This window comes from Mastomys coucha, unplaced genomic scaffold (assembly GCF_008632895.1).
Source record: "Mastomys coucha isolate ucsf_1 unplaced genomic scaffold, UCSF_Mcou_1 pScaffold16, whole genome shotgun sequence".
NCBI classification, from domain to species: domain Eukaryota; kingdom Metazoa; phylum Chordata; class Mammalia; order Rodentia; family Muridae; genus Mastomys; species Mastomys coucha.
Window position 1 is genome coordinate 63,605,012 of NW_022196898.1, and position 25,908 is coordinate 63,630,919.

The window sequence follows — 25,908 nt, forward strand, 5'->3', positions numbered from 1 at the left end:
GCTCCGGCAGGGGAGGGGCTTACGGGGAAGGGGGCGGAGCTTGGGGGCTGCGGAAAGTCCAGGCTGAAAGCTTGGGGATCTCTCTCTAGCTGAGCTGGGGGTGGGGGTCCTGTCTCCTGAACTCACGAAAGCTCTCCCTGCTGGGCGCTCTGCAGACGTGGCTGACTGGTTCAAGGCCCGCTGTCACCCACCCGGATCGTCCACCACCAGCGTTCCCGGATGCAGTGCAGCCCGCTCCTGCCCCATCAGCATTAACCCCCTAAGGACCTCAAATTCCCCTGCTGTGCCTTAGGCAGCATCCCTGGAAAAAAAAAAAAAAACCAGGCGGCCACGTGCTGCGCGGCCACTGCGCGGGATGTGCGAGGATGGCTTCGCGAGGTCAACGCTGAGGGAGTCCACCCCACCCGCGGAAACCGTCACGCGGGACGCGATCGTTGAGTGTGCCTTGCAAAAGAAACACTTAAAGGTATTTTAAAACGTTCTTTAGGAAGAGGGCCGTAGACTGTGGCCTTGAGGTGCGTGCTTCATGCTCCCCTGCAACCTCAATTGGTTGCAGTCTTGAAGACAACCGCATACACGTTCCTTTAGCATCCTTGTCACCTGGAGACGGTAGCTGTCACTATGGTCCTTTTAAGGAGGTGCAGATATAACCCTGCTGGTTGGGACATCAGGACGAAGGGAGGCTGGGGATGAGCCTTGAAGGCCTGGGCTGGGTAGAGGGACACACTCCAGCATCTTTCTAGGGGATTGTTTAGGCAAGGTCAGCTGGCCGGTCACGTGAATGATTAAAAGTTGTTACCTAGCAGGGGAAACCCGGAAAGAGGGTCTGGTTTGGGGAGGTGGCTTGGAAACTACAAAACTGAGCTTCTTGGGAATGCCTTTTTGCCTAACAGGAAGTGGAGCGTCACCCAAAGCAAGGGAGGGGTGGCCACTCAGGGACTGTCCCCTGCTCCAGGCACTCACTTTGCAGGCGGTGCATTTCCTAGGTTATCAATTGGACCAGCGGAGAGGTTGGAAGCCCGGTTTAGGAAAGGGAGTGGAAAAGAGGCAAGCAAAAGAGACTCCCCTTTCGATTTATGCTAACCAAGCTGCAAATAAACCCGCTGGCCCCACTGCAATCTTCTCTGCACTAGAGGTAAGGCAACTGTAAAATTCTCTTTCGTTGATTTTATTTTTCCATTTGGGACCTATGCCTGTTTTGCCTTCATTCTTGGAACTTTGTGGGTAGAAAGGATTTATTCTGTAATTTGATTTTTGAAAATAGATCTTGTAAAAATTTTTTTGAAATGTTCATCTTTTAAAACTGCTGGTAACAAATGGTTTGATTCTATAAGTTCTAGGATGAACATGTCTCTTCTGTCTTTGCCTTTCTTGGGCCATTATTTTTATTTAAGCAAATACTCTCAATTAGTAGCATTTATTTACTTCTTAAAGGATACTTTTTTTGTCGTTGTTTAGAGCGGTCTTTGAATTCTACCCTACTGCATTGCTGGGGAAGCCCGAATTGGCTGCAGACTAGATCATTTAAGGCTAAATAGCTATTGCAATTGATTTTTTTTTCCCTTCAAGACTGCTTTATTTCAGTATGAATGGTAGGGATGGTATATAGAAATAATCAAGTTTCAGTAGCTGATTTCTAGCCTTCTCATCAAGGTCAGCTGCAATTTGAGCCTATGTGTTTTTTATTTTGCCTTTGGAAATAAATTCTGTATTCCATCTTTCACTGTTGTAAATCTGAAGTGGCTTAGCTGGCATAGGGAGAAACCCACATTACCTGTTATTGAATAGTTTTGAAAGACATTAAAGAAATTTAATTTCAGCTTTCTAGATTTATCTCCCTCAACACCCCCCTGGCCCCCTGCCTACAATATAAGGTAGATCTGCTCTTGAAGATCTTATCCCTTCTAATTATGGCAGTGCTATTTTTTATCCTTAGCCGTGGACAGCATAATGGTCAATTCAGCATTAAAGGCATTTTCATATGCAATATAAAGCACAGAAGGACACGCTTTAAACCAGGAAAAGGTCTAGGGGTAGGAGTTGTTTCCACTCTGCCTCACCTCTTTTTGTAATCTTGAGATAATATCTGCCCTGTGCATGTTAACTTACATATAGGTTAACATGTCCCAAATGTCAAAATTGGACTCAGCTATCATTTGGTGATTATCTAGTATGTGTCAGGCTCTGTGTTGGGTATCGAGACTATAAAGCAAGATAACTCAGAGTTCTCCTGGAAGAGTTTTATGGAGAGGACAAATTAATGTAAAGAGAGGGAGGTGGGGAGAAAGACAAACCCGCCAGTAGTTTAGAATTGTGCGGTCATTAAGCTGTGCACCAGAGATGAATTTGAAACAGTGATCAGAGACAGCTATTGCTCAGTGAACCTTTCTCTCTATGCTCACCCATTCATCTTACCCCCACAGTAATTCTTATCATTAAGAAAATGAGTTGGGAGAACAATGATTTTGATTCCTCAGCTCTGTTTTCTAGTAGTCAGTGTTTAAGCCAGTCTGCAGGCAGATGAGGTACTTAAGGAGTCTCCAGTTGTAGGTCCTTCATGCATTACAGAGATTAAATGGCTAGGGAAGACGATAAAATAGATACAGTAATAAAGGTTCTTAAATTAATTAATATATTTCTACTTTAAATATTTGTTTACGTATTCGGTTAGTTGCTTTAGATGAATCGTGCACACTGTATGGGGTGGTTAGATGTATGGTTAAAGATTGAAATACGAAAGCAGAGAAGATGAAAGGACGGAAATTCCTCCTGTCCTGGGTCCTTTCCAGTAACAGCAAGAATGAGAAAGGTGCCATCTGTCAACCTCAGTAATCCGTGTGGCATTTATCTGCAACCCTATTTTAGACCCATGGTTTATTAGGTACATCAGATTAATGTGCTATGAATTGTTAGTTTAAAAAAGGAGCTGTAGCTCTCTTACTCCTGCTTCTCCACCTTGTCTTACCCCCTTTCTCCCCCTCTCTCCCTATTCCCTTCCCGTCCCCCCCCCATGTGATTATGGCCAGCCCCTACTTCTCTACTCTCTCCTTCTCTCTGCCTTTCTCTGCCTCTGCTACCCTCTTAACTTCACTCCCCATGCCCTAAATAAACTCTATTCTATATTTAAAAAAAAAAAAAGGATCTGTAATAGAGGGTAAGAGTAAAGGTACATGTAAGTCTAGGAATCAACTAGTGATGCAAATTATATTCGTGGTCCTCTGTGTCACTTCGAGATGTGTGTGCTCTGGTTTCAAGTACATCAGTTGGGACAGTCTCTGTTTACTCTGTTTCTGTACCCTCCAGAGAAATCTAAAGACAAAAGCGCTGCAGCGTTAGCATCAGCCAACAAGGAAACACTATCTGCCTTAGTCCCCGAAGATCATTTTTAGAACCTAGAATAGCATTTTTTTTTCATTTAAAAGTCACTGAAAACATCACAGAAAATTCTTTGCTGTCTTTTAATAGTACCAAGAGAGCCTGTTCCTATGAAGCACTGAAGGCGTAAGGAATGCTGTTGTAAAAAAAACTCATAATACGATGAGGTAAGTAACAGGTTCTGTCTCTTTAAAAAACAACAACTAAAATGCATAGAACATTATGTACCATCTTAATCGTTCTTGCAGTTCTGTGGTCTCAAGTATTTTTATGTTGTTGTATAACTGATCTCCAGATAAAACCATCCTCCTCCACCTGCTCCTAGCCCTCGGCAGCCATGAGTGTATACCATGTTTCTGTGGGGTTGGCTGCACTGAGTACCTCGTGTAAGTGAGAGCATACAGTAGTTGACCCTTTGGTGTGAGCATGCGTTTCACAGAGTAGCTTCTCTATTGAGGCTGGGTTAAAAGCCCATTGTATGTGTATAACGCATTTCCCAAATGGATGAGTATTGCTTGGGTGACTGGTTTTGTTTGTTTTGTTTTGCTATTGTAAAATATAATTTTATGACATTGGTGAAATACCATTATTTCAATCTTAGGTTGTTTCTCATTTGGATGTTGTTGTTGTTGTTGTTGTTGTTACTGTTATGGTTGACACAGGGCCTCACTCTGTACCCCTAACTAGCCAAGAAGCCACTCAATAATGCATATCAAGTTGGTGTCTTAACTCTCCTGCTTCTGGCTCTGACTATGAGTCCTGGGATCAAAGGGATGTGTCAACATACCTGGCTTACTTCAGATTTTTTACATCGCTTGGTTTATTTTCTTTTTCTTTTTTTTTTATTAGATGTTTTCTTTATTTACATATCATACAATATCTCCTTTCCCAGGTTCCCCTCCAAAAAAAAGAAAAATAAATAAAATAAAAAAAAACAGAAACAAACCCCTGTTCCTTCTCCCCTCCCCCTGCTCACCACCTACCCTCTCCTGCTTACTGGCCCTGGCATTCCCTTACACTGGGACATAGAACCTTCACAGGGCCAAGGACCTCTCCTCCCATTGTTGACCGACTTGGCCATCCTCTGCTATACATATGCTACTGGAGCCATGAGTCCCACCATGTGTACTCTTTGGTTGGTGGTTTAGTCCCTGGGAGCTTGGTTTATTTTCTTGAAACTAAAAGTTCTGGCAAGCAAGGAAGCAGTCCCAGCCTAGGGAGGCTAGGCCATGAGGACTAGGAATTTTATGCCAGTCTTGGCTGTATAATGAGACCCTGTCTCCAAAAATACTAATAAAAATTCTAGCTGGGACCAGGACCTATTAGAAAGTACCATAATGCCTCTTTTAAGGTGGATCCACTGAAATCACAAGTCCAGATATTAGGATAAAATCAACACTTATGGTTCCTTTCTTTTTCTTTCTTCCTTCTTTCCTTCCTTCCTCTCTCTCTTTCTCTTCTTCCTTCCTTCCTTCTTTCTCTCTTTCTTTCTTTCTTGCTTGCTTTTAACATGGATGGAAGATTTTTTAGGACTGAGCCATTGCGTGTTGGCCTTTTGGTTAAGATTAAATGTAGCATCTGTTTATTATCAGTTTATCTAAGGCTTGAGCCCGTGGCTTCGCATACACACTAGGTATGCACCCTGTCACCGAGCGCACGCTACCACCTCCATTACCTCTCTGTATGCAATACTCCTGTGGTCTGGAATAAAGCTGAAAACAGAGTCCTGTACAACACAGAGAGAATACAGAGTGGCCCCCCGGTGAGTTGGGGGTCCTGTACAACACAGAGAGAATACAGAGTGGCCCCCCGGTGAGTTGGGGGTCCTGTACAACACAGAATACAGAGTGGCCCCCTGGTGAGTTGGGGGTCCTGTACAACACAGAATACAGAGTGGCCCCTCCCCGGTGAGTTGGGGGTCCTGTACAACACAGAGAGAATACAGCGTGGCCCCCCGGTGAGTTGAGGGTCCTGTACAACACAGAGAGAATAGAGTGGCCCCCTGGGTGAGTTGGGGGTTTGATTCTTGCCCACCACTCTGTCTGTGCTTCAGGAAACACTTTTCATATTCTATCCCAGCTATCACAGCTACAAAATGAAGTGTGCCTATTTTATTTTTTCCTCTTCAAAAATTAGAAATGCTATCAGTTGGAACCATTGTCTAATGTAAAGGGAGGAAAGGTCAGACAACTTGTGTTTCCATCCCTAAGCTAAGTGAGGGCAGGAGCTATCTCTGCCTCTCTTTCCCCACAGTGCCGGGCACGTGGTAAGTACCTAGAAATATTTGTTGACAGGAGAGAGCACCTTGGATCGCGTCACCTTTCCCCACTAAAGGGAAAACGTTCAATATGAATGGGAGAATTCCATCTTAGGTTTAGTATCTGAAAACACTTACCAGCCATAATTCATATGCATGAATCTGTTTCTCTTTAAGAAGTGACTTTGGAAGCTGCAGAAAACTGGTTTCAGCTAGGGAGGAAAGCTTTGCAGGGCAGTCCAGGGCTTTGTCGTCTAACAATCTTGCTCTCTTCTTCTCCAGTCCTCTATTACTAAAACAGGTAGAGGTTCAAATGAAAAGCACCAGTGTCCTGAAATGACAAAAATTAAAGATTTGCAGATGGACTTGACTTCTTTTGACCCAGTTCTCAAACTAATTTTGCATTAGACTCTGCTGGGCTAAAAATGCTTTTCTATTTCCAGCTTTGTGCTTAGTATCCATTGACGCCTTGGGTCCTTCTTTGAGTCTGCACTCTTCTTCTTAGGAATAAGGCCACTCGTGAGCCTCTTCTAGTGTGCTTGCATGAAACTGGTCATCTCCTAACGCATCATTATCACCTTAATCATCTGTAATTAACTGACAGTTCCAAGAGAAAGGAGCAAGGCTGGCAGTACTCTTTAGCCACAGTAGTTCACACCTGTGCACGTTGACAATCGAGAGGCCCTCCTTGTGTGCCTCTCAATGATAAATGGCTAGATTGGAGGAGGCAGGTTGTGCATTAAAAACAATTTATACACAGTTAAGTTTTATTTCTCCATAAATCACTGATAATAAATTCCAGTTATTGATACTAGTTCCTGGGAGCTGGGTTGAGAATATGAGGTTTTAAGGAGGAAGGGGGAGAAGGAAGAGCAGAAAAGCCAAGATGGCCTAAGCAGCTTTTGGCTGTCGCCAGGCCAGGGAAGGAGAAGGAAGGGAAATGGAGACGCAGGTGTCTCCTGACTGACGCTCTTCTTTGAAAGCTGTCAGTGTTATTCTCTCTGACTTGATTTATCCATAACGAAATGGCTCACTCAGCCTGGCTGCCCACAGCAGAGGGCTCGGATGTAATATAATCGGTGCAGAAATGATTTCCTTATGCTGCTTGTGCTGAAGGATGACCTGGTACAGCAGCACTTGTCCAGTCAAAGGTGACGCTGTGTACATGGAGATTTTAAAAAATAATGTTTTATTATTTCTGTTTCAGAACTATGGTTTCAAAAATAAACTAAAGACAAAATTAGGCCTCCTAAAGGATAGGGCTTAGGTGGTTATCAATGATCATATGTGCGTGTGTGTGTGTGTGTGTGTGTGTGTGTGTGTGTGTATGTGTGTGTGTAAACTGCTGTGGGAAAAATGACTCACTTTAGCTCCAAGAGTCCATGACTTAGTTGATCAACATTTATTAACTATATGATTGACTGTCCATAAGCATGGAAAGATCTCAGGGCACATCCATACATGACCTCTTTAATTTGTATCTGTGTGTGTGTGTGTGTGTGTATGTGTGTGTGTATGTGTGCATGTGTGTATGTGCATCTATCCTACACTTTGTAATTTATTATGAATACAAAATAGCAAAGTATTTTTGGTATATTTAGACTTGCAAAGCAAGTAACAGAAGTGAAGCTTTATTGGGATAAAGTGAGAGCACAGAGTGACAGAACATAAAAGGAACCATGTGACATTTCTAAAGTAACAAGTGACAAGAAGGAATTCCTGAATGTGGACAAAATCTTTAAAATCTCCTGGGGTCGGAGAGATGGCTCAGTATTTATGAGCACTGGCTGCTCTTCTAGAGGTTCAGTTCCCAGCCCACAACCATCTGGCAAGAGATCTGATGTGCTTCTGCCTCTGTGAGCATCGAACTGAATATCATGCATATACACACCATACAGGCAAACATGCACATGCATAAAAATAAATAAATGTTCAAAATATTCTCTTCCTAAGATACCCTAAAGCACCCAGAAAAACAAAAACAAAAACAAAACTTGAGATTGCAATGAATTCTAGTTTATTTTGTTTAAGATTTTAATGGAAAAGCTCAATACGAGGCAATAAAGTCTATAGTTTCATTTCTTTTAAGAGCCCAAACTAAATTTTAATCTGTCAATGTGTTCATTACTTTATACCTCATAGAAACAATCTTGATGGAAGAAGGATTTATTTTGGCTGTTCAGGAGGTTACGGTTCATCATGAGAGGGAAGGTATGGCAGATGGTAGTTCCATGATAGTTGGATCATGCTGCTCATTACGTGAGGTCATCGAGGAGACGGGGGTCTACTGGACCCAGGTGGATCTATAATTCACAAGGCCTACCCTTGAGTGACCCTACTTCCTAGCTAGACTCCACTTCCTAAGGGCTCCACAGTCTCTCTAAAGAGTACTGCTACCTCTAGACTCAGAATTCAGTCACATGAACCTATGACAGTCAGCTCAGGACCAAGCTGTAACAGTCATGGAGGTAAGAATTTTGTCTCCTTAACTTTGGTCAGTTAGACACTTCCTAGTTATCATTACCTCTGGGGAGAGGATGATGAAGCCTAACAGATGGTGATCCCTCCCCTCCCCCATCCCAAGAACAAGTAAGTTTGTTCACCAAGAGTTTCTGTAGAAACTGAGGTAGTAAGCAATATTTCAATTCAGAATAACTCCAGAAAGATGGGAGTAGGGTCAGAGTTGTAACTGAAAACAAAACTAGCCAGAGACTTGGGCTATCCATTACTCAAACACCTTGGCTCCATCTTGTGCATGTGTGTGTACAGAAAGAAGCAAAGCCCAGGTTCTGAATTGAGCCCTTCCTTCCACTTTGAGATGATTTTATCTCCTGGCAGATAAACACCCTTTCCTGAGCATCTGTATTCTCTGATCCCAATCCTGATGTTGAAAGTAGAAAAGAGTGTGGCTTGGGCTTCAGGTCCCATTTATGACTCTTTTGTCTCATCATCTAATGGTGCCCGTCCAGGTCTTTTATGTAAGAAAACATTTCTTGGCTGCCCTCTTGATTGGACCTAATTTATATTTGAATTTACTCTGTTAACTTTTTAGGCATCTGTTGCAAAAATTAGGGCAATTGAAGATTGATTGATTTAACATATGAGTGCTCTATCGTCATATACACCTGCAGGCCAGAAGAGGGCACCAGATCCCAACATAGATGGTTGTGAGCCACCAAGTGGTTGCTGGAAATTGAACTCAGGACCTCTGGAAAAGCACCCAGTGCTCTTAACCTCTGAATGTCCTTTCCAGCCCAAGTTAGGGCAATTTCAACATAGATTTTCTCAGTCCATTCAGCTATTCGGAGTTAGAGCACCGACTCAGACAATAAGCCAGATGCTATTGTGATTCCTAGGGATTGTCACAGATTTCCTCAAAACGTTGCCACGCAGTGGGACAGTGAGATGGCTCGGCAAGTAAAAGCAGCTGCTGCCAAGCCTTTCAACCTGAGTGCAATCCCCAGGACTCGCACAGGTGGAGGCAGAGAAATGACTCCCACAAGTTGTCCTCTCACCTCTTACCTCCCCATTCATGCATGACAAGGGCCACTCCCCACATAAAATAAATAAATGCAATAAAAGAGTTACATCCACTCTGGAAAGGATGATGGGGCGCAGTTGAAATATTGAAAATGGTGTCTATCTCCATGTCTGGAGTTCCGGGGAGCACACGGGATGGACAGCAGTGAGGGAGAGTTGCAAGAATCGAGTAGACATTTATCCACCTGGGCAGAAGGAAGTGCTCTGTAGGTAAATGGCAAATACAGAGGCCAGCTTGCCCCTTTGCCTCAGTTTGAACGGTAGTGCTGTTTGCATGCAGTGTACCTGGCCAGGAGCCGCTAGGCTGCTAGGTAATTGGCAGCTATCTCTCCCAGCTCTCATCTTGCACCTCTGTAAGTGGAAGACCCACCTTTCTGAGTCGACCTCTGCCTTCTACCTTGGGACGGTGGGGAAAAAAAGGCCTGGCTGACGAAGGCCTTTTTTCTCTGAGCATCTGTAGTCTGTAATCATCAGTTTTTATGCAAGTACATATCCTGGAGTTGAAGCCCAAAGAGAAACAGTCTGTGCTGTATCAGGCAGATCTCGCAGCGAAATGGCAGAACCGTTATCAGTCTTCTACCATCTGTAGCACAAGATGAACGCGGCAGATCCTCGTTGTCGGGTGCCAAGACGCTCACTGTGTTTCTACCTGATGAGCCAGGGGACATTTTTTTTTTTCCTGCTCCACTCTGGCATATTTGTTTACAGCTTCTCTCTGCATAATTATTGTTCTTCCACTCGGAAGAAACTAGCCCCGAGAAAAGAACTCTGTGGCGCTGCTTCTGTCGACCGTTGATAGAGTGTCTTTAGAAAATTCAAATCTCCCTTCCCATCTAAATACACCCATGTCTTGGAAACTCACAGTTCCTTTGTTGTGTATTGTGTTCTTTCTTACTTTACCTTATGGCCTCTCTTAGACAAATTCCAATAATGATCACCCAGAAACCACTTCACTTAGAAATGTAGACATTCCTCACACCATACCTCAGTAATCCCACTGTTCAGCGTTCACCCAGGAGAAATGATAATGAATGTCTGCATAAACATTTGCTCACAAATGTTCACGGCAGCAATGTCGATAATAACCCAAATGTGGAAGCAACCAGAGTACCCAGCCATCGATGAACAGGAAAGCAAAACGTGAAATATCTGTATAATAGAATGTTATCTAGCAGTGAGAATAGAATGGCAAAGGGGGTACCTGGAAGATGCTTCACTATTTAGTGCTTGCAGTGCAAATGGGAGGGTCTCTGCGGCCTGTATAAATGTCAGGCAGGTATAGTATGTCCCCCAATCCCTGTGCTCCCTCCAGAGACAGAGACAGATTCCCTGTGCCAAGCTGGCTAGCTAGACTAGACCAGTCCGCAAGTCCCTGGGTCAATAGGAGAACCTGCCTCAGTTAATAAAGTGGATAAGAATTGAGGAGGACACCCAGTGTCTGGAGTTCATACACAGGTGTGCCTACCCACATTCCAGACACACGTGCACACATACATTACATGCATATACATGCCAAAAAAAAAGAGATGCCTATATATGTGTATGAAAATTTAAAATATTTTTGCTAGGTAAAAGGAATAAGATAAAAAAGCCATATAATGTATAGTTCTATTCATAGAAGTGACTAGAATAGGCAAATTCATTGAGACAGAAAATACATTTGTGGTTTTCTAGGATTGGGGAAGGAAATGATTAATGGGATTTGAAGAGACAGTTCTGAGTTCTCTTTTTAGAACTCAGGATGCTGAGGGAGCAGAGGTTAGAATTTGAGGCCAACCTGGGCTACATGGCAAGATCACATCTTAAAAAAACAAAACAAAATGTCACATTTCCAAAACTCTTTGAGGCTATTAGAAGAACACGCTCTTCATGTTCTTTAGATGGCTGCATCGTATGCGATGTAACATCCCACTGAAGTTATAAAAATGTTTTGATACACAAAGTTTGCAGTGTTCAATAGTTAATTTTTATATTTCTTGCCAGGTTCTTTAGTGACAGCCATGCCATAGTAGACAGGCACGCTATCCAGAAAAGCTTGGCTTGGCTCTGTTGCTGCTGCTCTGTATCCCAATGTGATTGCAAGTGTCTTTCCCTAGACCCTAAATCTATGCAGTGAGGCAGGTAAATATTGTCCCATGTTTGCACATAACAAAGAGCTGTGTGCTTACTGGTAGTCTCTCTTATCATGTTCAAGTAGATCTTATTAGGTTAGATAATACTCTGCTGTGGGTGCCATCTTGCTCATTGTGATATGTTTAGTGGTACCCTGACATCTACCCTCTAGATAGCAAACAGTATCTCCACTTCCATTATGACAATCCAGAAACATCACCAGATTTGGCCAGCTACTGCCTGGATAGTACAATAATCCCTGGTTAGAAAACCTCTGGTGTAGGATAACAGTTTATCAAAAAAACCAAAAGGATGTGTTCTTTACTACAAAGAGCTAAGATGTGAGCATAGGTTCAAGTAGAAATAATCACTGGGAGAACCTTGATTTTATTTTTTCCAGAGACAAGAAGGATGTTGTAGTTTTATGTTTGCAGTGTTCAATAGTTGTATCTCATCTAGTCTAGGTGAGAGAAAGGCAGAAAACATAGACTAAGAGCTATGAGCTGAGGAGTATAGTGATGCATGCTTTTAGACTCGGTGCTAGGGAAGCAGAGCCAAGTGGATCTCTGAGTTCAAGCCCAGCCTAGTGCAAAATGAGTTGACTAGCCAGGGCAGCATAGAGAGACTGTCTCAAAAGAGAGGGGCAGAAGAAGCTATGAGATTCACCTTGGAGTGAGACCGTGCGGTTCCCTGCTTTGCTTCCTCCCTTGTGGTGTTCAGGTTCTGCTGCATATCAAGCAGGGAGTGGATGGAGCAGAGCCGAGTTCCGAGGTCCAAGTCTTCCTTTGGCATGTCTGAACCCTGACGCAGACAGAGGGATGGATGAAGCAAAGTCTGGAATGGGTGGGTCAACAGGATCCTGGTCTGGCAGTGAATGCTGGAGGGAGGAGGTTTCCAAAGGTAATCAGTGTTACATCTCTTTAGTGCTACAGTTTTTTTTTTAGATGCGCTTCCAACAGCTCTCTCTGAAGGTATTCAATGAAACAGATTATGCACATACAGTTTATTGGGTGAACAGGGACTATATAAACCTTGGAAAGTGGGAAGGGCTTCTTCTTAGGGTGGAGTTTCATTGGCTGAAGTTTAAGGTTCCGGGGTTACCTCATTTGCATGGAGAGGCTACCGGGAAGTTGAACCTGTAATTTTGCAAAAGATTATGTGACATTCCTCAGGTAGGGTGTAGGGGGTTGGGGTTCCCCAGGTAAGATAGAGAAGAGGCAGCCCCTGCCAGGCAGGCAAAGGAGCCCTCCATTTCTCAGCTAGCTTGGAAGAGCTATCCAGACATGGTAGATCCTGACTGTAAGTAGCAGGGTTTCCCACAAGACAGAGCATCAATAAATATACACAGACATATGTATATTTACTTTTTAATAGAAAAAGTAAAGGAGAAAAATTTGGATCGAGAGCAAGAGCAAGGTGGCCAGCTTTATTTACTTCTAGTGTCTTCACATCTCCATGATGTGTTTGTTTTTGTCCCACTGAGAGTATAAGCGGTGGATTAGGTGATAGGGTCTTTCTTTAGAAAAAACAAACAAAGAAGAAAGCTTGAACGGTTCTCCAGAGTGCATCAAAGAGTGCTTGACTTCAGCTGTTCTCAAAGTAGTATGCCCCTTGTATTGAAGTTTGGAAAGTCCTTTCTCTTTTGCTCTTCCATGCAAATTTTAAAATTTGCATAATTTAATTGAGGTGCACTATTTAATAAATGCCAAGTGAAATATTTATGATCTATCTCTAAAGACATAAATTATTCAGATCTCCAGAAACCTTTCGGATACAGGTAAAGTAGGAGATTAGAAGGTGTTTGAAGGAGAAGACCTGTGTGATGGCACAGGGGGTGGACTCCAGCTTAGGCAAATAAACGAAAGGGAAGCTGTCCGTCCAGAGCGTGTTTGACATTGTCTACAGTTTACAATTATCGATAGCATTTAATCTCCATTACTTTTCCCAGACTAGAGTGACAGGGAGTGAGTGGATAGAAACACTTCTACATTTTAAAATATGCCGTTTTGATTCAGCTACCTAAAGTAGCACAAAGCTCTTTGATTCTAGAGTCCTTTAATGTGGTTGGCATAACCTTGTTTTACCCTGAGTATGTTTATAAGTGATCATGCAAAACTGAACATGTGTTTTATGAGACCTGCTTTTAAATTCAGTGCTAAACGGATTTTTTTTTCAAGCCTTTGGAATCAAGATTAGTAATCCCTGCATCTTTGGTTGATTATCTCAGCAGCATGTGCTATGTTAGTAAGAAAGTGCACGGAATGAAAATGCTGCGCTCCAAAGCCTTAGATTACCATTCTCAAAAAGTAATTGCATGAAGGCTGATGTTATTAATTTATTCGTACCTTAGAATAAGCTTGTGATAGAGGGGAAGGCACAAAATTGCTCTTCTTAATACAACAAACTGCAGAATATAATTTAAGACCAAATACCCTTGAAGATTCTACAAAAGTCTTTCTGTTAAAATCATACTGCTTTTCAAGTTCAGACTGGAGACACGAGAGCTTTTGTGGCTTGTCGTTATGAACAAGCTCTTCCCAAGGCCAGGCATGATAGTGCATTTCTGTAGTCAGAGAACCCAGGAGGCTGAGGCAGGAGGACTGTGCATTCAAGGTCAGCCTGGGCTACAGAGAAAGAGACTCTATCTCAAAAAATAAACATAAATTAAGCTGCCTGTGACCCATCACACTGTCCCATCAGGGAATGTATTCCCTGAGCTGTCCATTCTCTGAAACTTAAAGGGAAGGTATGAAAGCACTCTATGTGGTTTCTCTCTGCCCTTGAATTAGAGAAATCTTTCTACCCTTGCTCAGAGTATCTTGTGAAAGAGTTGGGGGAAGGATTAATGGACCATCGGAAGGGGATAGGGACTCCACAAGAAGACCAACAAAGTAAACTAACCTGGACTTTTGGGGGCTCCCAGAGACTAAACCACCAACCAAAGACCATACACAGGCTGGATCTAGGCTCCCACACATATGTAACAGATGTGCAGTTTGATATTCTTGCAGAACCCCCAACAACTAGAGCTGAGGGTGTCCCTGATTCTGTTGCCTGCCTGTGGATCCTGTTCCCCTTCTGGGTGCCTTGTCTGGCCTCAGTAGGAGAGGATGCTCCTAGTGCTGCAGTGACTTGAGGTGCCAGGGCTGGTGGCTGGGTGTGGCTCCCCTCTCAGAGGAGAAGAGGAGAGAAGGATGGGATGTGGGGTGGGAGAGGCACGGGCTGTGATGAGGATGTAACATAAATATATTAATGAAAAAACAAAACACATTTTCACAACATGAAGTGAGGTCTTGGGTATATGATGGTTATTTTAACCCAACCCTGCTGTAAGGTATCCTCTTTGATGACTGAAAGATTGCTTAGACTAGTCTGAGGGGTTGCTTGTGGGACAGTGGCCTAGCAGCAGTTGCCTGAGTTCAACCACAGAAGTGAATGAAGACCTTAGATAGGGTCTGTGTGTGAACACCACTGTGCTTCTCTAAGAAGGTGAAAAAGAACAGAGCCCAGTACATAAAGACAGTTCTGTACTAAAGAGAGTAGTGTCGTTGTTGATTTCCAGTTAACAGGTTCTAAGAGCTTCTTCTTTATCAGTATTGAACAATAAATAATCTGCCTGCTATGCCATCTAGGAAAAGAGTTTCAGTGAGGTTAAAAAATGGATCAAAGTCATCAGGAGTAATACAGTTACAGCACCAGCACCCAGGAGACAAGGTACCTCAAGTTTGAGGTTAGTCTATATTATTTATAACCTATGGCCAGCCTGGGCTGTATCCCAAGACCTTGATTCAAAACAAATACACTAGTAATAATAATAATCTCTTATTCTCTTTCTCTGTATGTAGGCTGTGTGTGTGTGTGTGTATGGGAGGATAGAGGTCAACTTGTGGTATAGTGCTCCTTAAGCGCCAGCCACCTTGATTATTTGAGACAAATAATCTGTTTCACTGGGACATGGTACTCACCCACTAAGCTCGACTGGCCTTGTAAGCACCAAGAACCCACCTGCCTCTGTCTGTGCAGAGCTGGGATTACAAGTGCTTGCCACCACACCCGGCTTCACACGAGTGCTGAGGTTCAAACTCAGATCCTCAACCTTGCCTGACTAACGCTTCATCCACTGAGCTGTCTCTCCCCGACCCTCATATTCGTTCTCATCCTGGGAAATCTGTTCTTTTGACTTAAAGGTACTTTTATGTTGATCAGAAATTCCTAGTGTATTTTTTTTTTTTTAAATCTAGATTGTCTCTTCATTAGTGAATTTCTTTAGAGAATCTGTTTCCCCCAGTCTGGGTTCTGGACTTGTAGACTAGGCCCTAGTGTGTAAGGGCTGGCCCCAAAATGAGGAAGAAAGGCAGGCATTTTATCTAGACTGTCTGTGGTTTATCCTGAAATAATAGTAAAGACTCGGGCACCTGCCTAGAGCAGGGTCTGAGAGCAGAGCCTGGTCATCCCGCTGGTTTTCTCTCTTTATGGTGTGCTGAGAAACTAGGCAGGGAAGCCCTGCGTCCTACTCAAAGACAGTCACAGAGGTTATTGTAGCCCCCGAATTACTGATGCTAACTAACTCTCTGTGGTTAAAGCCTTACCAAAGAGACTCTAGTGTTGTTGTGTACAGACAGTTTGTCCCTGCATTTCTTCCTGAAGAAGCTCCCATTTTCCCTCCTGCCCGAGGAAGAGGAAGGTGCAGTAAACAGGCAGCTGGTTTTTGAGCTGCATCCCTGGCAGGAAGCTCAGGGCTCCCTCCCCGTCCCTGGTGGCTCCGAAGGAACCCAGTCTAGAATGCCTTAGAATGGCACTGCCCATAAACCACCCCCAACCCCCTTAATAAAAACATCCCGAGGAGCCAAAATGCTAGGATGAGATATCCTCCCTGTGTCTGCTTCACCAGAGCTAGCACTCTCTTTGATAAACGGCTGAACTCTCCAGGTGCCTGTCCTTGGGACCTTAAAGAAATAACAAACTCAAAGAAGACGAGAACCCAGGTTTAAATCATAGAAAAAGGTAATCGGAGGTCACAGACAGTTATGGCCGGCCATAAAATTAGTTCCTGATAGCCACACAGTAGACACCTATTCAATCCCCCTCCCAGCTTCAGTTCCGCCCCATCAGATCATTACAGGCTCCCAGCTTCAGTTCCGCCCCATCAGATCATTACAGGCGTTCACTCCTCTTCACCCTCAGCATTCAAAGAATTCCTAACTATACCGTATATAAACCTAATGCTTTCCGCACTCATCATCGAATGCCAGCATTTACCCTGTGAGTGGGAGGCGTGTGATCTGAGTCAGGACTATATATAAATAAAGATGACTCTTTTGCAAGTTGCAGCGGGCTTCAAAATTCTTGGTCTCATCTGGGTTTCCTGTGGACTCAGGGCATAACAAGGTTCTATCATAAGATGGCTGCAGCTACGACAGGCTGGATTCACCTATTGACAAAATGGATTCGAGACAGTTACCAAAATAACAACGTAAGGATATGCCTGAAAAGCTTAGTGGAGTTTTGTGGGATAATAAGTCATCTGAAATCAGAGGCAGGGTTAATTAAAAAATGCCAGTGTTAGAGCAGGAGGGAGCAATCCAGGAAATGACAGTGTATGGAGACAGAAAATCGTCTCTAAGTCTGTAAAACTGACAGTCAGATTTAGCCTGTACATTGGGGAGGTTGATTAGCTAGAACCTTCTAACTGGTGAGGATCGAAGCCATCCTCTTCAGTTGTGTTCACTGCTACTATTCTATAGTTAGCTTGGGAAGACTGGTCTGTTTTGTTAGAGGTAGGGTCTTAGTCTGTATTATGTAGCCCAGGCTCTTCTGGAACTTGCCATCCTCCTGCCTCAGCCTCTTGAATGCCGGCATTGCAATGTGCATCACTATACCTTGTGAGGTATGCTTCAAGAGCTGGTCCTGTGGAAGTACAAGAGCTCCCTATCTTAGTTACTGTTCCACTGCTGTGGAGACATCATGGCCAAGGTAACTCTCACAAAAGAAAACATTTTATTGGGATCTTGCCTACAATTTCAGAGCGTTAGTCCATTATTATCATAGTGTGGGGAGCATAGCTGCAGGTGGCAGTGGTGGTGCTGGAGAAGTAGCTGAGAGCTTTCCATTCTGATGTCTGTAGATAGCAGGCAGGCAGAGACAGAGATGAGGGTGAGAGAGTGGGATGAGAGGGGGAAAGGAGGGAGGAAGAGAAGAGAGGGGGAAGCTGGGGCGGGGGAGTGCTTTTGAAACTTCAGTGTCCAGTCCCATTGACACACTCCTCCAACAAAGCCATGCAGCTCCTAATCTTTCCAAACAGTTCATCAACTGGGAGCTAAGCATGCAAATATAGTGCCTACAGGGCCTATTTTCATTCAAACCACCATGATCCCCCCTACTTCAACATGCATCTGAATCCTGGCAGAACAGCGCAGCCTACCATCTTGAGTAGCCTGGGATAAAACCAAGTGCTCTTATTCAAATTGTTTAATAGTCCCAGAAAAGGTATTGAATCCCCATGAGTCATCTAAACTATCAAATGAGAAGAAGATGGAGAGGGAAGAAGGAGGGGAGGAAGAGGAAAAGAGTACCTGTGGCCACTGCCTGCACAATATCAAGCTAGACCACATTCTTATAACTGGTGGGAGGGGCCCATAAAGTCCCAGACCTGAGAGCTATTGATAGTTGATGCTTCAGGGTGAAAGAGACATGTTTTGCTTTTTCTTTTGAATGTTATGACCCCTGGAGGTGGACTATACTTCAGGGATAGACTCAGACTTAGGCACATATGGCCAGCACAAATGGGACTCTGTGGGTTATAGTGGGACTTTCTGGATCCACCAGTGGTGTAAATAATGGCATAGAGACTTACTACTTTTTATTATTGCTTAGGCCTTAGGTGAGTCTACCTCTCAGCTAGCTGGACTGACTGGTTCTTATTACCCTAGCTCACAACCCGCCATGTGATCTAGTTCTGCAACTCTCTCTCGGTCATGGCACATCTGACCACCTCAGTGTCCTGTTGGCAAATATCCTTTGAGCCTGATTTTTCTCCGTGAGATCCTCTCTCAGCCCAGAAGTCCCATCTTCTCTTTCCTGACTAGCAATTGCTCATCAGCTCTTTATTAAGCCGTTCAGCAAGTGAGGACAGTGAATGTTCACAAAATACTGAGTCAGGTGATGATCCCTAAGAATAACAGTACCAAAATCCTCCCAGTACTCAGCTCTCTGCAGTATAGCAATCAGCAGTGGAATAATACAAAGACAACCTTTACACAATGTACAGAAAGCTTACCCAACAGTGGGTTCTTTTTTAAAAAACAAAAAGAGGACCTGAAGTGGTGTGGGAAGTGGTGGTGGATCTGGGAGGAGCTTCAGGAAGGAGTGGGAAATGAATATGATCAAAATACATTGTATGACATTCTCAAAGAACTGATAAAAATATATTTTTAAAAGAATGTAAGACTGCATTTTTTTTCTTTTCTTTTTTTAGTATTTGTCAGGCCAGATCACTTTGCAAACGAATGTAAATCCCTGACAAGAGTGGTCAATGACTTAACTGTAACATAGTGACTGTATTTTATTGCCGTCTCTATTCCAGGAGTTGCCACATCTGCAAACTTCCCGGAAGAGTCATGGGGATCCGAGTGCTCCGGTTCTCCCTGGTGGTCATCCTTGTGTTGCTGCTGGTAGCGGGGGCTCTGACCAACTTACTCCCCAACATCAAAGAGGACAAGATGCTCACTCTGCGCAGGGAAATCAAATCCCCGAGCAAGTCGGCCCTGGATTCATTCACTCTCATCATGCAGACATACAACAGAACAGACCTCTTACTAAGACTCTTAAATCATTATCAGGCAGTACCGAATCTGCACAAAGTGATCGTGGTGTGGAACAATGTTGGAGAGAAGGGACCAGAGGAGTTGTGGAATTCCCTAGGGCCTCACCCGATCCCTGTCATCTTCAGACCACAACCCGCAAACAAAATGAGAAACCGGCTCCAGGTCTTCCCTGAAGTGGAGACCAACGGTGAGTCAAAGCTGGATCTGAAAGGGCTGCTGTGGGTGTGTGGGCGGATTCCCGGGCTATCAGGGAAGGTGCCGTTAAAAAGGCGCTTTGAAACACCTAAGAAGCAATTTCCGGATTTTCAACAAGCAGCTTCCGGCGGGAGTTAGGGGAGGAACTCACAGACATCTTATGATGATAAGAAAGAGGATAATGTTAAAATATTTTTTAAAAGGTATGCAGTACACACAGAGTGTATGTTATGTACTACAGAAAAAGCCCTAAGTTGACAGTCCTGGTCAGGCTTACTATTGCTGTGATGAAACACCATGACCAAATGCAAAGTGGGGAGGAAAGGGTATGCTTGGCTTCCGTCTCCACATCACTGTTCATCACTGAAGGAGTCAGCATAGGAGTCTGGAGGCAGGAGCTGAAGCAGAGGCCATGGAGGGGTATTGCTTACTGGCTTGCTCAGCTTGATTTTTTTTTTTTTTTTTTTTTTTGAAGAACTCAGGACTACCAGCCTAAGGAGTAGCACCACCCACAATGGGCCTTTCCCTATCAGTCACTACTAGTGAAGACAATACCCTACAAGCTTGCTTACATCCTGGTTTCTAGAGGCATTTTCTCAATTGAGGCTCCCTCCTCGCAACTCAAGTTAACATAAAGCCAGTACAGTGACATTTACATTTAATGCATGTGTGACATTCTTTTCTTCCCAAGTGTAACGGTTTCTCTGGGATGTGATTTTTGTTTATTTGTTTGTTTGTTCAAGTGTTCATTAGTTTTTGGGTGGATGGGTTATAATTGCATAATGGTATTTTCCCCTCAGGCAGAACTTTTTTTCCCCTAGGAGACAAATCTCTTTAAGAATACATTTTTTTGATTTAGTAATTTGGTTAGAAAATAGTCTGAACGGTCTCTATAAGCACAATGTATCTTCCTGAGTTGTGTGTTTATTTCCCCCCTGTTCAGTGTCTTCTTTTTCCTTCCCATGGCAGCGGTGTTAATGGTAGACGATGACACGCTCATTAGTGCCCAGGACCTTGTTTTCGCTTTCTCGATATGGCAGGTAATGTTGCTATATTTTTTTATGACATCATACGAGTAAAGTTTTATCTATGTGATACCTAACCAGGGCAGCATAGTTTTTTAATGGCGCTTACTAAGACAGTACAGATAGTACCTAAAGCCATAGCTGAAATGATCTTAGGCCAATGGAGATTTTTCAGAGCTTACTTAAGACAACATGAAAGTTGGCTTACCATCTTCTTGTAGTAGGAAGAAAACTTGGAATTAGCTTCCCAAGAACAATGAAACGCCCTGGTGCAGCCAAGACTACAATGCAGAGAAGTTTTCCACAGACCATCTGTGTCTCAGCTGGCAAACTGTGTCTGTGTACTAACAATGTAAGAAACTTGCTGTACAAGAAACCATTTATCGCCTCAACTAAATCGCATACTGGTTGAGCCCATGTTGAGAAATTATGAGGTCATAACTCTGCGTGTTTATCGTTGTGGCCGCAGGTGTTTGCTCTGGCTTGGTTGTCCCTAAATGCCAGCTTTTAGCCGGCGTAAATTGTCTGCTAGCTCTCCCACTGAGCATATACTAATGACAGTCGAGCTTTGCAAGCTCTGTTACAGATTACCTGAGTGTGCAGATCTTCTGATTAAATGCTGTGGTATCCTAGTTGATCATATTTGCAGGAAGTCCTCCCTTAAGGCCACCTGCCACATAACACCAGGGGATTAGAAGGATAGGTGGTGACCGCACTCTTCCCATACCAGCCTTCTAGAAGCTGATGTTTTTAATTCCACAGGTAGCATATGATGTTTTTAATCCCATGTGTAGCGTATTGATCAATGAATTGTACTTTTTTCTATGCTAACAGCTTTTTTCCTGCACCCAAATGAAACCTTCTTAGTCAGAAGGTTCTAATAATGCATCATCTATGAGACTTCCACCTAAGGGGTTAAAAAAAAAAATCAGCCAATCGTAAATATAAAGATAGGATCAGGTACACAATACAAAGAATGTGATTGGCTAGAGCAACTTGAATAGAAGTATAAAGAAATGTAAATGGTATTTTAAGTTTTATTCATAAGTTATCAAGAGTGATTTCAGTCCGTTGATGAGGGGTATCTGACTGTGGATGAGCCTGGTCAGTGCCTTGCACATCTTCTCATTTGGTGTCTATGCAAATACGATGGAGGACAGTCACTTGTGCCTACACATGCCTGTTAACCACCCCAGCCCCCACCCTCCACCCCACCCCACTCCCATCACGCTTGGTGCCTTTCTCCAGCCTGAGAGATTCTTCAGTGTCTGGAGTGAGTAATGGTACTTCTTTGCCTTTGTCCTCCACCCATCATCTGAACATCCTCTCTGCCTCCAGCAACAGTTATCATAATCCTCAGTGCTTCTATCTGCCTTATGCAACTACTTTTCCAGCCTCCTAACTTCTCAGGATGTGGGAATGCCCCTCTCACATGTGTGCACACCTTATACTCTGTGCTCTTTGAAGCAAAATTTAATTCAACCTAGATTGTGTGTGTGTGTGTATGTGTGTGTGTGTGCTCGCACATTGAAACTCAAACTTGGGTGAAGTTCACATTATTCACAAGAATAAATTGAACTCTTAAACTTTTAATCCTGTAAGTGCAGTGTTTTATTTTGTTTACTGTTTTTTGTTTGTTTGTTTTACCTTTGCAAAGTCCCTCCTTAATAGAATTGTCTTTGCTCCTATCTAGTCTTTCTTCAGAGATCTTGCCACACCATTATCTGTATGTATATGTAAATATGTAATTTATGTTGTATTTACTTATTTAAATTTATATTGTTTGAAAAGAAACAGATAAATGGATTTTAGTAAACTACTAGTTATTAATATGACCTGGCCAGCCCCCCACTAATTAAAATCAGCTTTAGCTCAATTACTGGACAAATTACCCCTAATCTATTTTTCTATGTGCTAGACTGGTTAGTTCACCAGCTATGCTCCCCAAGTACATGCTATATGAGGCTCCCCCTGCTTCTGCTGTTTCTGGTCCATCAACCTGTCCTCAAGAGTCCACTTCTGGCAATGTGCTCAGGATCCATCCAGCTTAATGGCGGCCTTCTCCTCTCTCTGTCTTTTTTCTCCTTCTGCTTCCTCCTCCTCCTCTTCTTCTTACTCCTCTTCCTTTGCCCTCCTCCTTCTCCCTCCATCCCTCCTTCCCTTTCCCCCACCTCCTTGTAGTCCACACCTGTGTCCCCACTTTTATTTAACCAGTAGCTTTAAATTTGGGGGCAAGGTTTACACAACAAAGACTGGTACACATGGGAATTTGCTTGTATGAGGGCTGCCAGAGCTTGGCGACCAGTGTTTAGCATTGGAATACAGAGCTGCACCAAACCGACCCCCAGAAGGAACTATCGAAATCTGAGAGGCATAAAATATAACATTGTTGCTATATATACATCAATATTGACTTTCAAGAACATCAAAATCAACATTGAAAAGCAGTACAAAATCAGTTCTACAGCTGGGCAGTGGTGGCACAAGCCTTTGGTCCCAACACTCAGGAAGTAGAGGCAGCAGCGGATCTCTGTGAGTCCCAGGCTAGGCTGGTCTACAGAAAGAGTTCAAGGACAGCCAGAGCTACACAGAGAAACCTTGTCTCAGAAAAGGAAAACATGATCACTTACCTCTTATCTCCTATAATAATATTCTTGAGAACAAGTTTTCTTTTTTTGTTTTTTGTTGTTGTTGTTGTTTTGGGGAGACTGAGGTTCATTTGTTTGGTTGGCTTGGTTTTTCGAGACAGGGTTTCTCTATGTAGTCCTGCCTGTCCTGGAATTCATTCTATAGGCCAGAGATCCACCTGACTCTGCCTCCCGAGTGCTGAGATTAAAGGTATGTACGACCACACATCAGCAAGATCAACTTTTCTTAGAGCAAACCTTGAAGGACTAGTCTCCTTGGGGATTAGAATTTGTTTGAATCAGATGCTAGATTCTGGAGAATATTTATAAGGCAAGAATTTTTCAGAGAGGTTTTAGTTGTGATGGAATTTAAGTTGTAAGCTTATCCAGAGACAAAGTTATAATATAGTCTAGAGTTAGAGGAAGTTAAAGGAGGTGAATAAAGGAAAATGCAGAAATAAGGAATAAGGGAGAGTTGACAAGCCAGGTACATCCTCTGTAATATGTAAGCGTCTTTGTTCGTGTCCACCACACTTAACTGTTCCTTTTCCTCCTCTTTTCAGCAATTTCCTGATCAGATTGTAGGATTTGTACCTAGAAAACACGTCTCTACATCGTCCGGTATCTACAGTTATGGAGGCTTTGAGCTGCAGACGCCGGGGCCTGGGAATGGTGACCAGTACTCCATGGTGCTCATCGGAGCCTCCTTCTTCAACAGCAAATACCTGGAACTCTTCCAGAAGCAGCCTGCAGCCATCCACGCGCTGATCGACGAGACTCAAAACTGTGATGACATTGCTATGAATTTCCTCGTCACCAAGCACACTGGCAAGTCTTCAGGGATATTCGTGAAACCTATAAACATGGTCAATTTGGAGAAAGAAACCAACGGGTATTCTGGAATGTGGCACCGGGCAGAGCACTTTCTGCAGAGATCCTACTGTCTAAATAAGCTTGTCAACATCTACGACGGCATGCCCTTAAAGTACTCCAACATCATGATTTCCCAGTTTGGTTTTCCATATGCCAACCATAAAAGTAAAATGTGAACCGGAAACAAAGACAAACCCCAAAACATTGCTGGGTTTTCCAGTGGCTTCTCTGGGCTGTGTTTTTGTTTTTATTTTTGTTTTTTTTTTTTTTTCAAGCAACACCATGAACTTTTATCTAGTCCACCAGTCTCTATAATAGAAAGAAACATATGCAGTACTACTAGAATGTGAAACACATGGACTTCAAAAGCCAAGAAACTGGTCTCAACCCAGATAGGATTTCCTGTGAAGAGCTTTTATCCAAGGCTGTCACTCCTTGGTGGTGAGATTACTGTTGACATCTCGAGACTGCTCTCCAGTTTGTTTGAGCCCTGGCATTTGCCTTAAGGCCCTACAGCAAGCTGCTTCCAGAGACTCAAAAGAGACAATTTTCAGCTTTTCAGTGAAGGTTGATTGTTTTTATTTGAAGCCTGAAATGCCTGTGATATAGGGAAAAGCCATGTGAGGAGTTTGGTCTGAACCCCTTGTCGAGAATCAGGAAAATCCCTGGTTACCGGTGTCTTTCTGGCCCTACTGAGCAGAATTGACTGAGCCCAGCATGGTTTTGACAAAGCTGCCCGTGCTGGTGTTTCTGCTGTCATGCCTGTCATGACTTGGGAGTGTAAGTTTTTTATTGTTTTGTTTCAGATTTTTTTTTGTGAGCCTATTCTGCATGGATCACTAAAATGTGCCAGCCATGTTTCTTATATGCAACCTATATGCAACAAGGAGTCAACATGTTCCTGTAATCTGTCACCGTGTGTGACCTTGAGAATCTACATTAGTTCTTATATTTTGCAGAATGTGTTGAATAAATATTCTAAAAATAACTTCTGAAAGAATGGTTAAGTAGAAGCTAGTAGAAATTGAAAACTTTAGTATCAAAGATCCTTATTATTAACGCATAGGCTGTCTTGTGAGTATCTAATAACTGTATTGCACAGAAATGTTTCCATCCAGAACCCAGGATTTTGTTAGGATCTTTAAGTCCCAAGGCGCTATTCATCATGATGAAATTTCAATTACATAGTTGTTGAAAATAAAAAGGACTGAGCCATCATGTGAGAAGGCTGTGGGATACCCTCAGGAGTTCACTGTTCCTTCTACGTGCTCCTCGCCATGGGAGCCCGTGTCTGCATCCTTCCTGGTGTCCTTTAGTTTGACCTTGTTCACCACTGCTGAAAAGGAATAATCTATCAGGCCTCCATGTATCACTTTTCTTCTTCTCTTCATATAAGGCCTAAACATTCTCAAAGGTGTAAAAACAGGATACTGGCACCGAAGTTCCCCTGCAAGACCTTCCCGCCATCAGTCCAGTGTCTGTTTGTCTTAACAATGGAGTGTATATGTGTGTGTCTTAATGCAATCAGAAACATTTCATTTGAACCCATTAAAAGTCATGTCAGTTATCTGCTTTCTGCAAATTTGGTAATACATTTTTGCCTCTTGGTCGTCCACTGTCAAACAAATAAACGTCAGCTGCCCACTGTGTTAATAGCTGAGCAGGTGATGGGTTCCGTGTCTCTCTGTCCTCAGCAGTACTACTCACAGTGAAGAAACTTGATGTGCTCACCAAGAATAAGTTTCCTATTGGGGAAGTAGTCCCGTGTTTGATTTAAAATTTTAAAACAAGCATGTGAATTTTACTCTGTTCTCTCATATTATAAATTGTCAACAAAAATACATTTAGGTCTATACAAGAAAAATTTCTACACTGTAGCTAGACCTCTTGAGACCATCTTTCCATGAACACCTCTTACTCGTGCCCCACATGATTCAAAATCATTCGTGCAGGCACAAAACAACATCTGTGTGGCAGTATAGCTCAGGAGTGAAGCCTACAGGCTCTGCTATTAGACCCTAGGATGAAATCCTTGCCAGACATCACATTTAAAGGGCCCCTGTTTCCTCGTAAAAAAAAAA

The 25,908-nt window shown here is 43.2% G+C and overlaps 1 protein-coding gene across 5 annotated transcripts; it reads left to right on the top strand.

The window, feature by feature from the left end:
• Positions 1–25,409, top strand: Extl2 (exostosin like glycosyltransferase 2). 5 transcript variants are annotated; one of them, XM_031375254.1, is made up of 6 exons: positions 1–515; positions 987–1,135; positions 3,466–3,542; positions 18,867–19,294; positions 20,272–20,342; positions 23,518–25,409. In XM_031375254.1, the coding sequence occupies exons 3-6, from the start codon at positions 3,538–3,540 to the stop codon at positions 24,001–24,003; spliced, it is 990 nt and encodes a 329-aa protein (XP_031231114.1). In that variant the 5' UTR covers positions 1–515; positions 987–1,135; positions 3,466–3,537; the 3' UTR covers positions 24,004–25,409. The 5 variants fall into 5 exon arrangements, with proteins under 5 accessions (XP_031231114.1, XP_031231113.1, XP_031231111.1 ...); XM_031375253.1 differs by having other exon boundaries at positions 1–466; positions 971–1,135; XM_031375251.1 differs by having other exon boundaries at positions 1–466.
• The last annotated feature ends 499 nt before the right edge of the window (positions 25,410–25,908 follow it).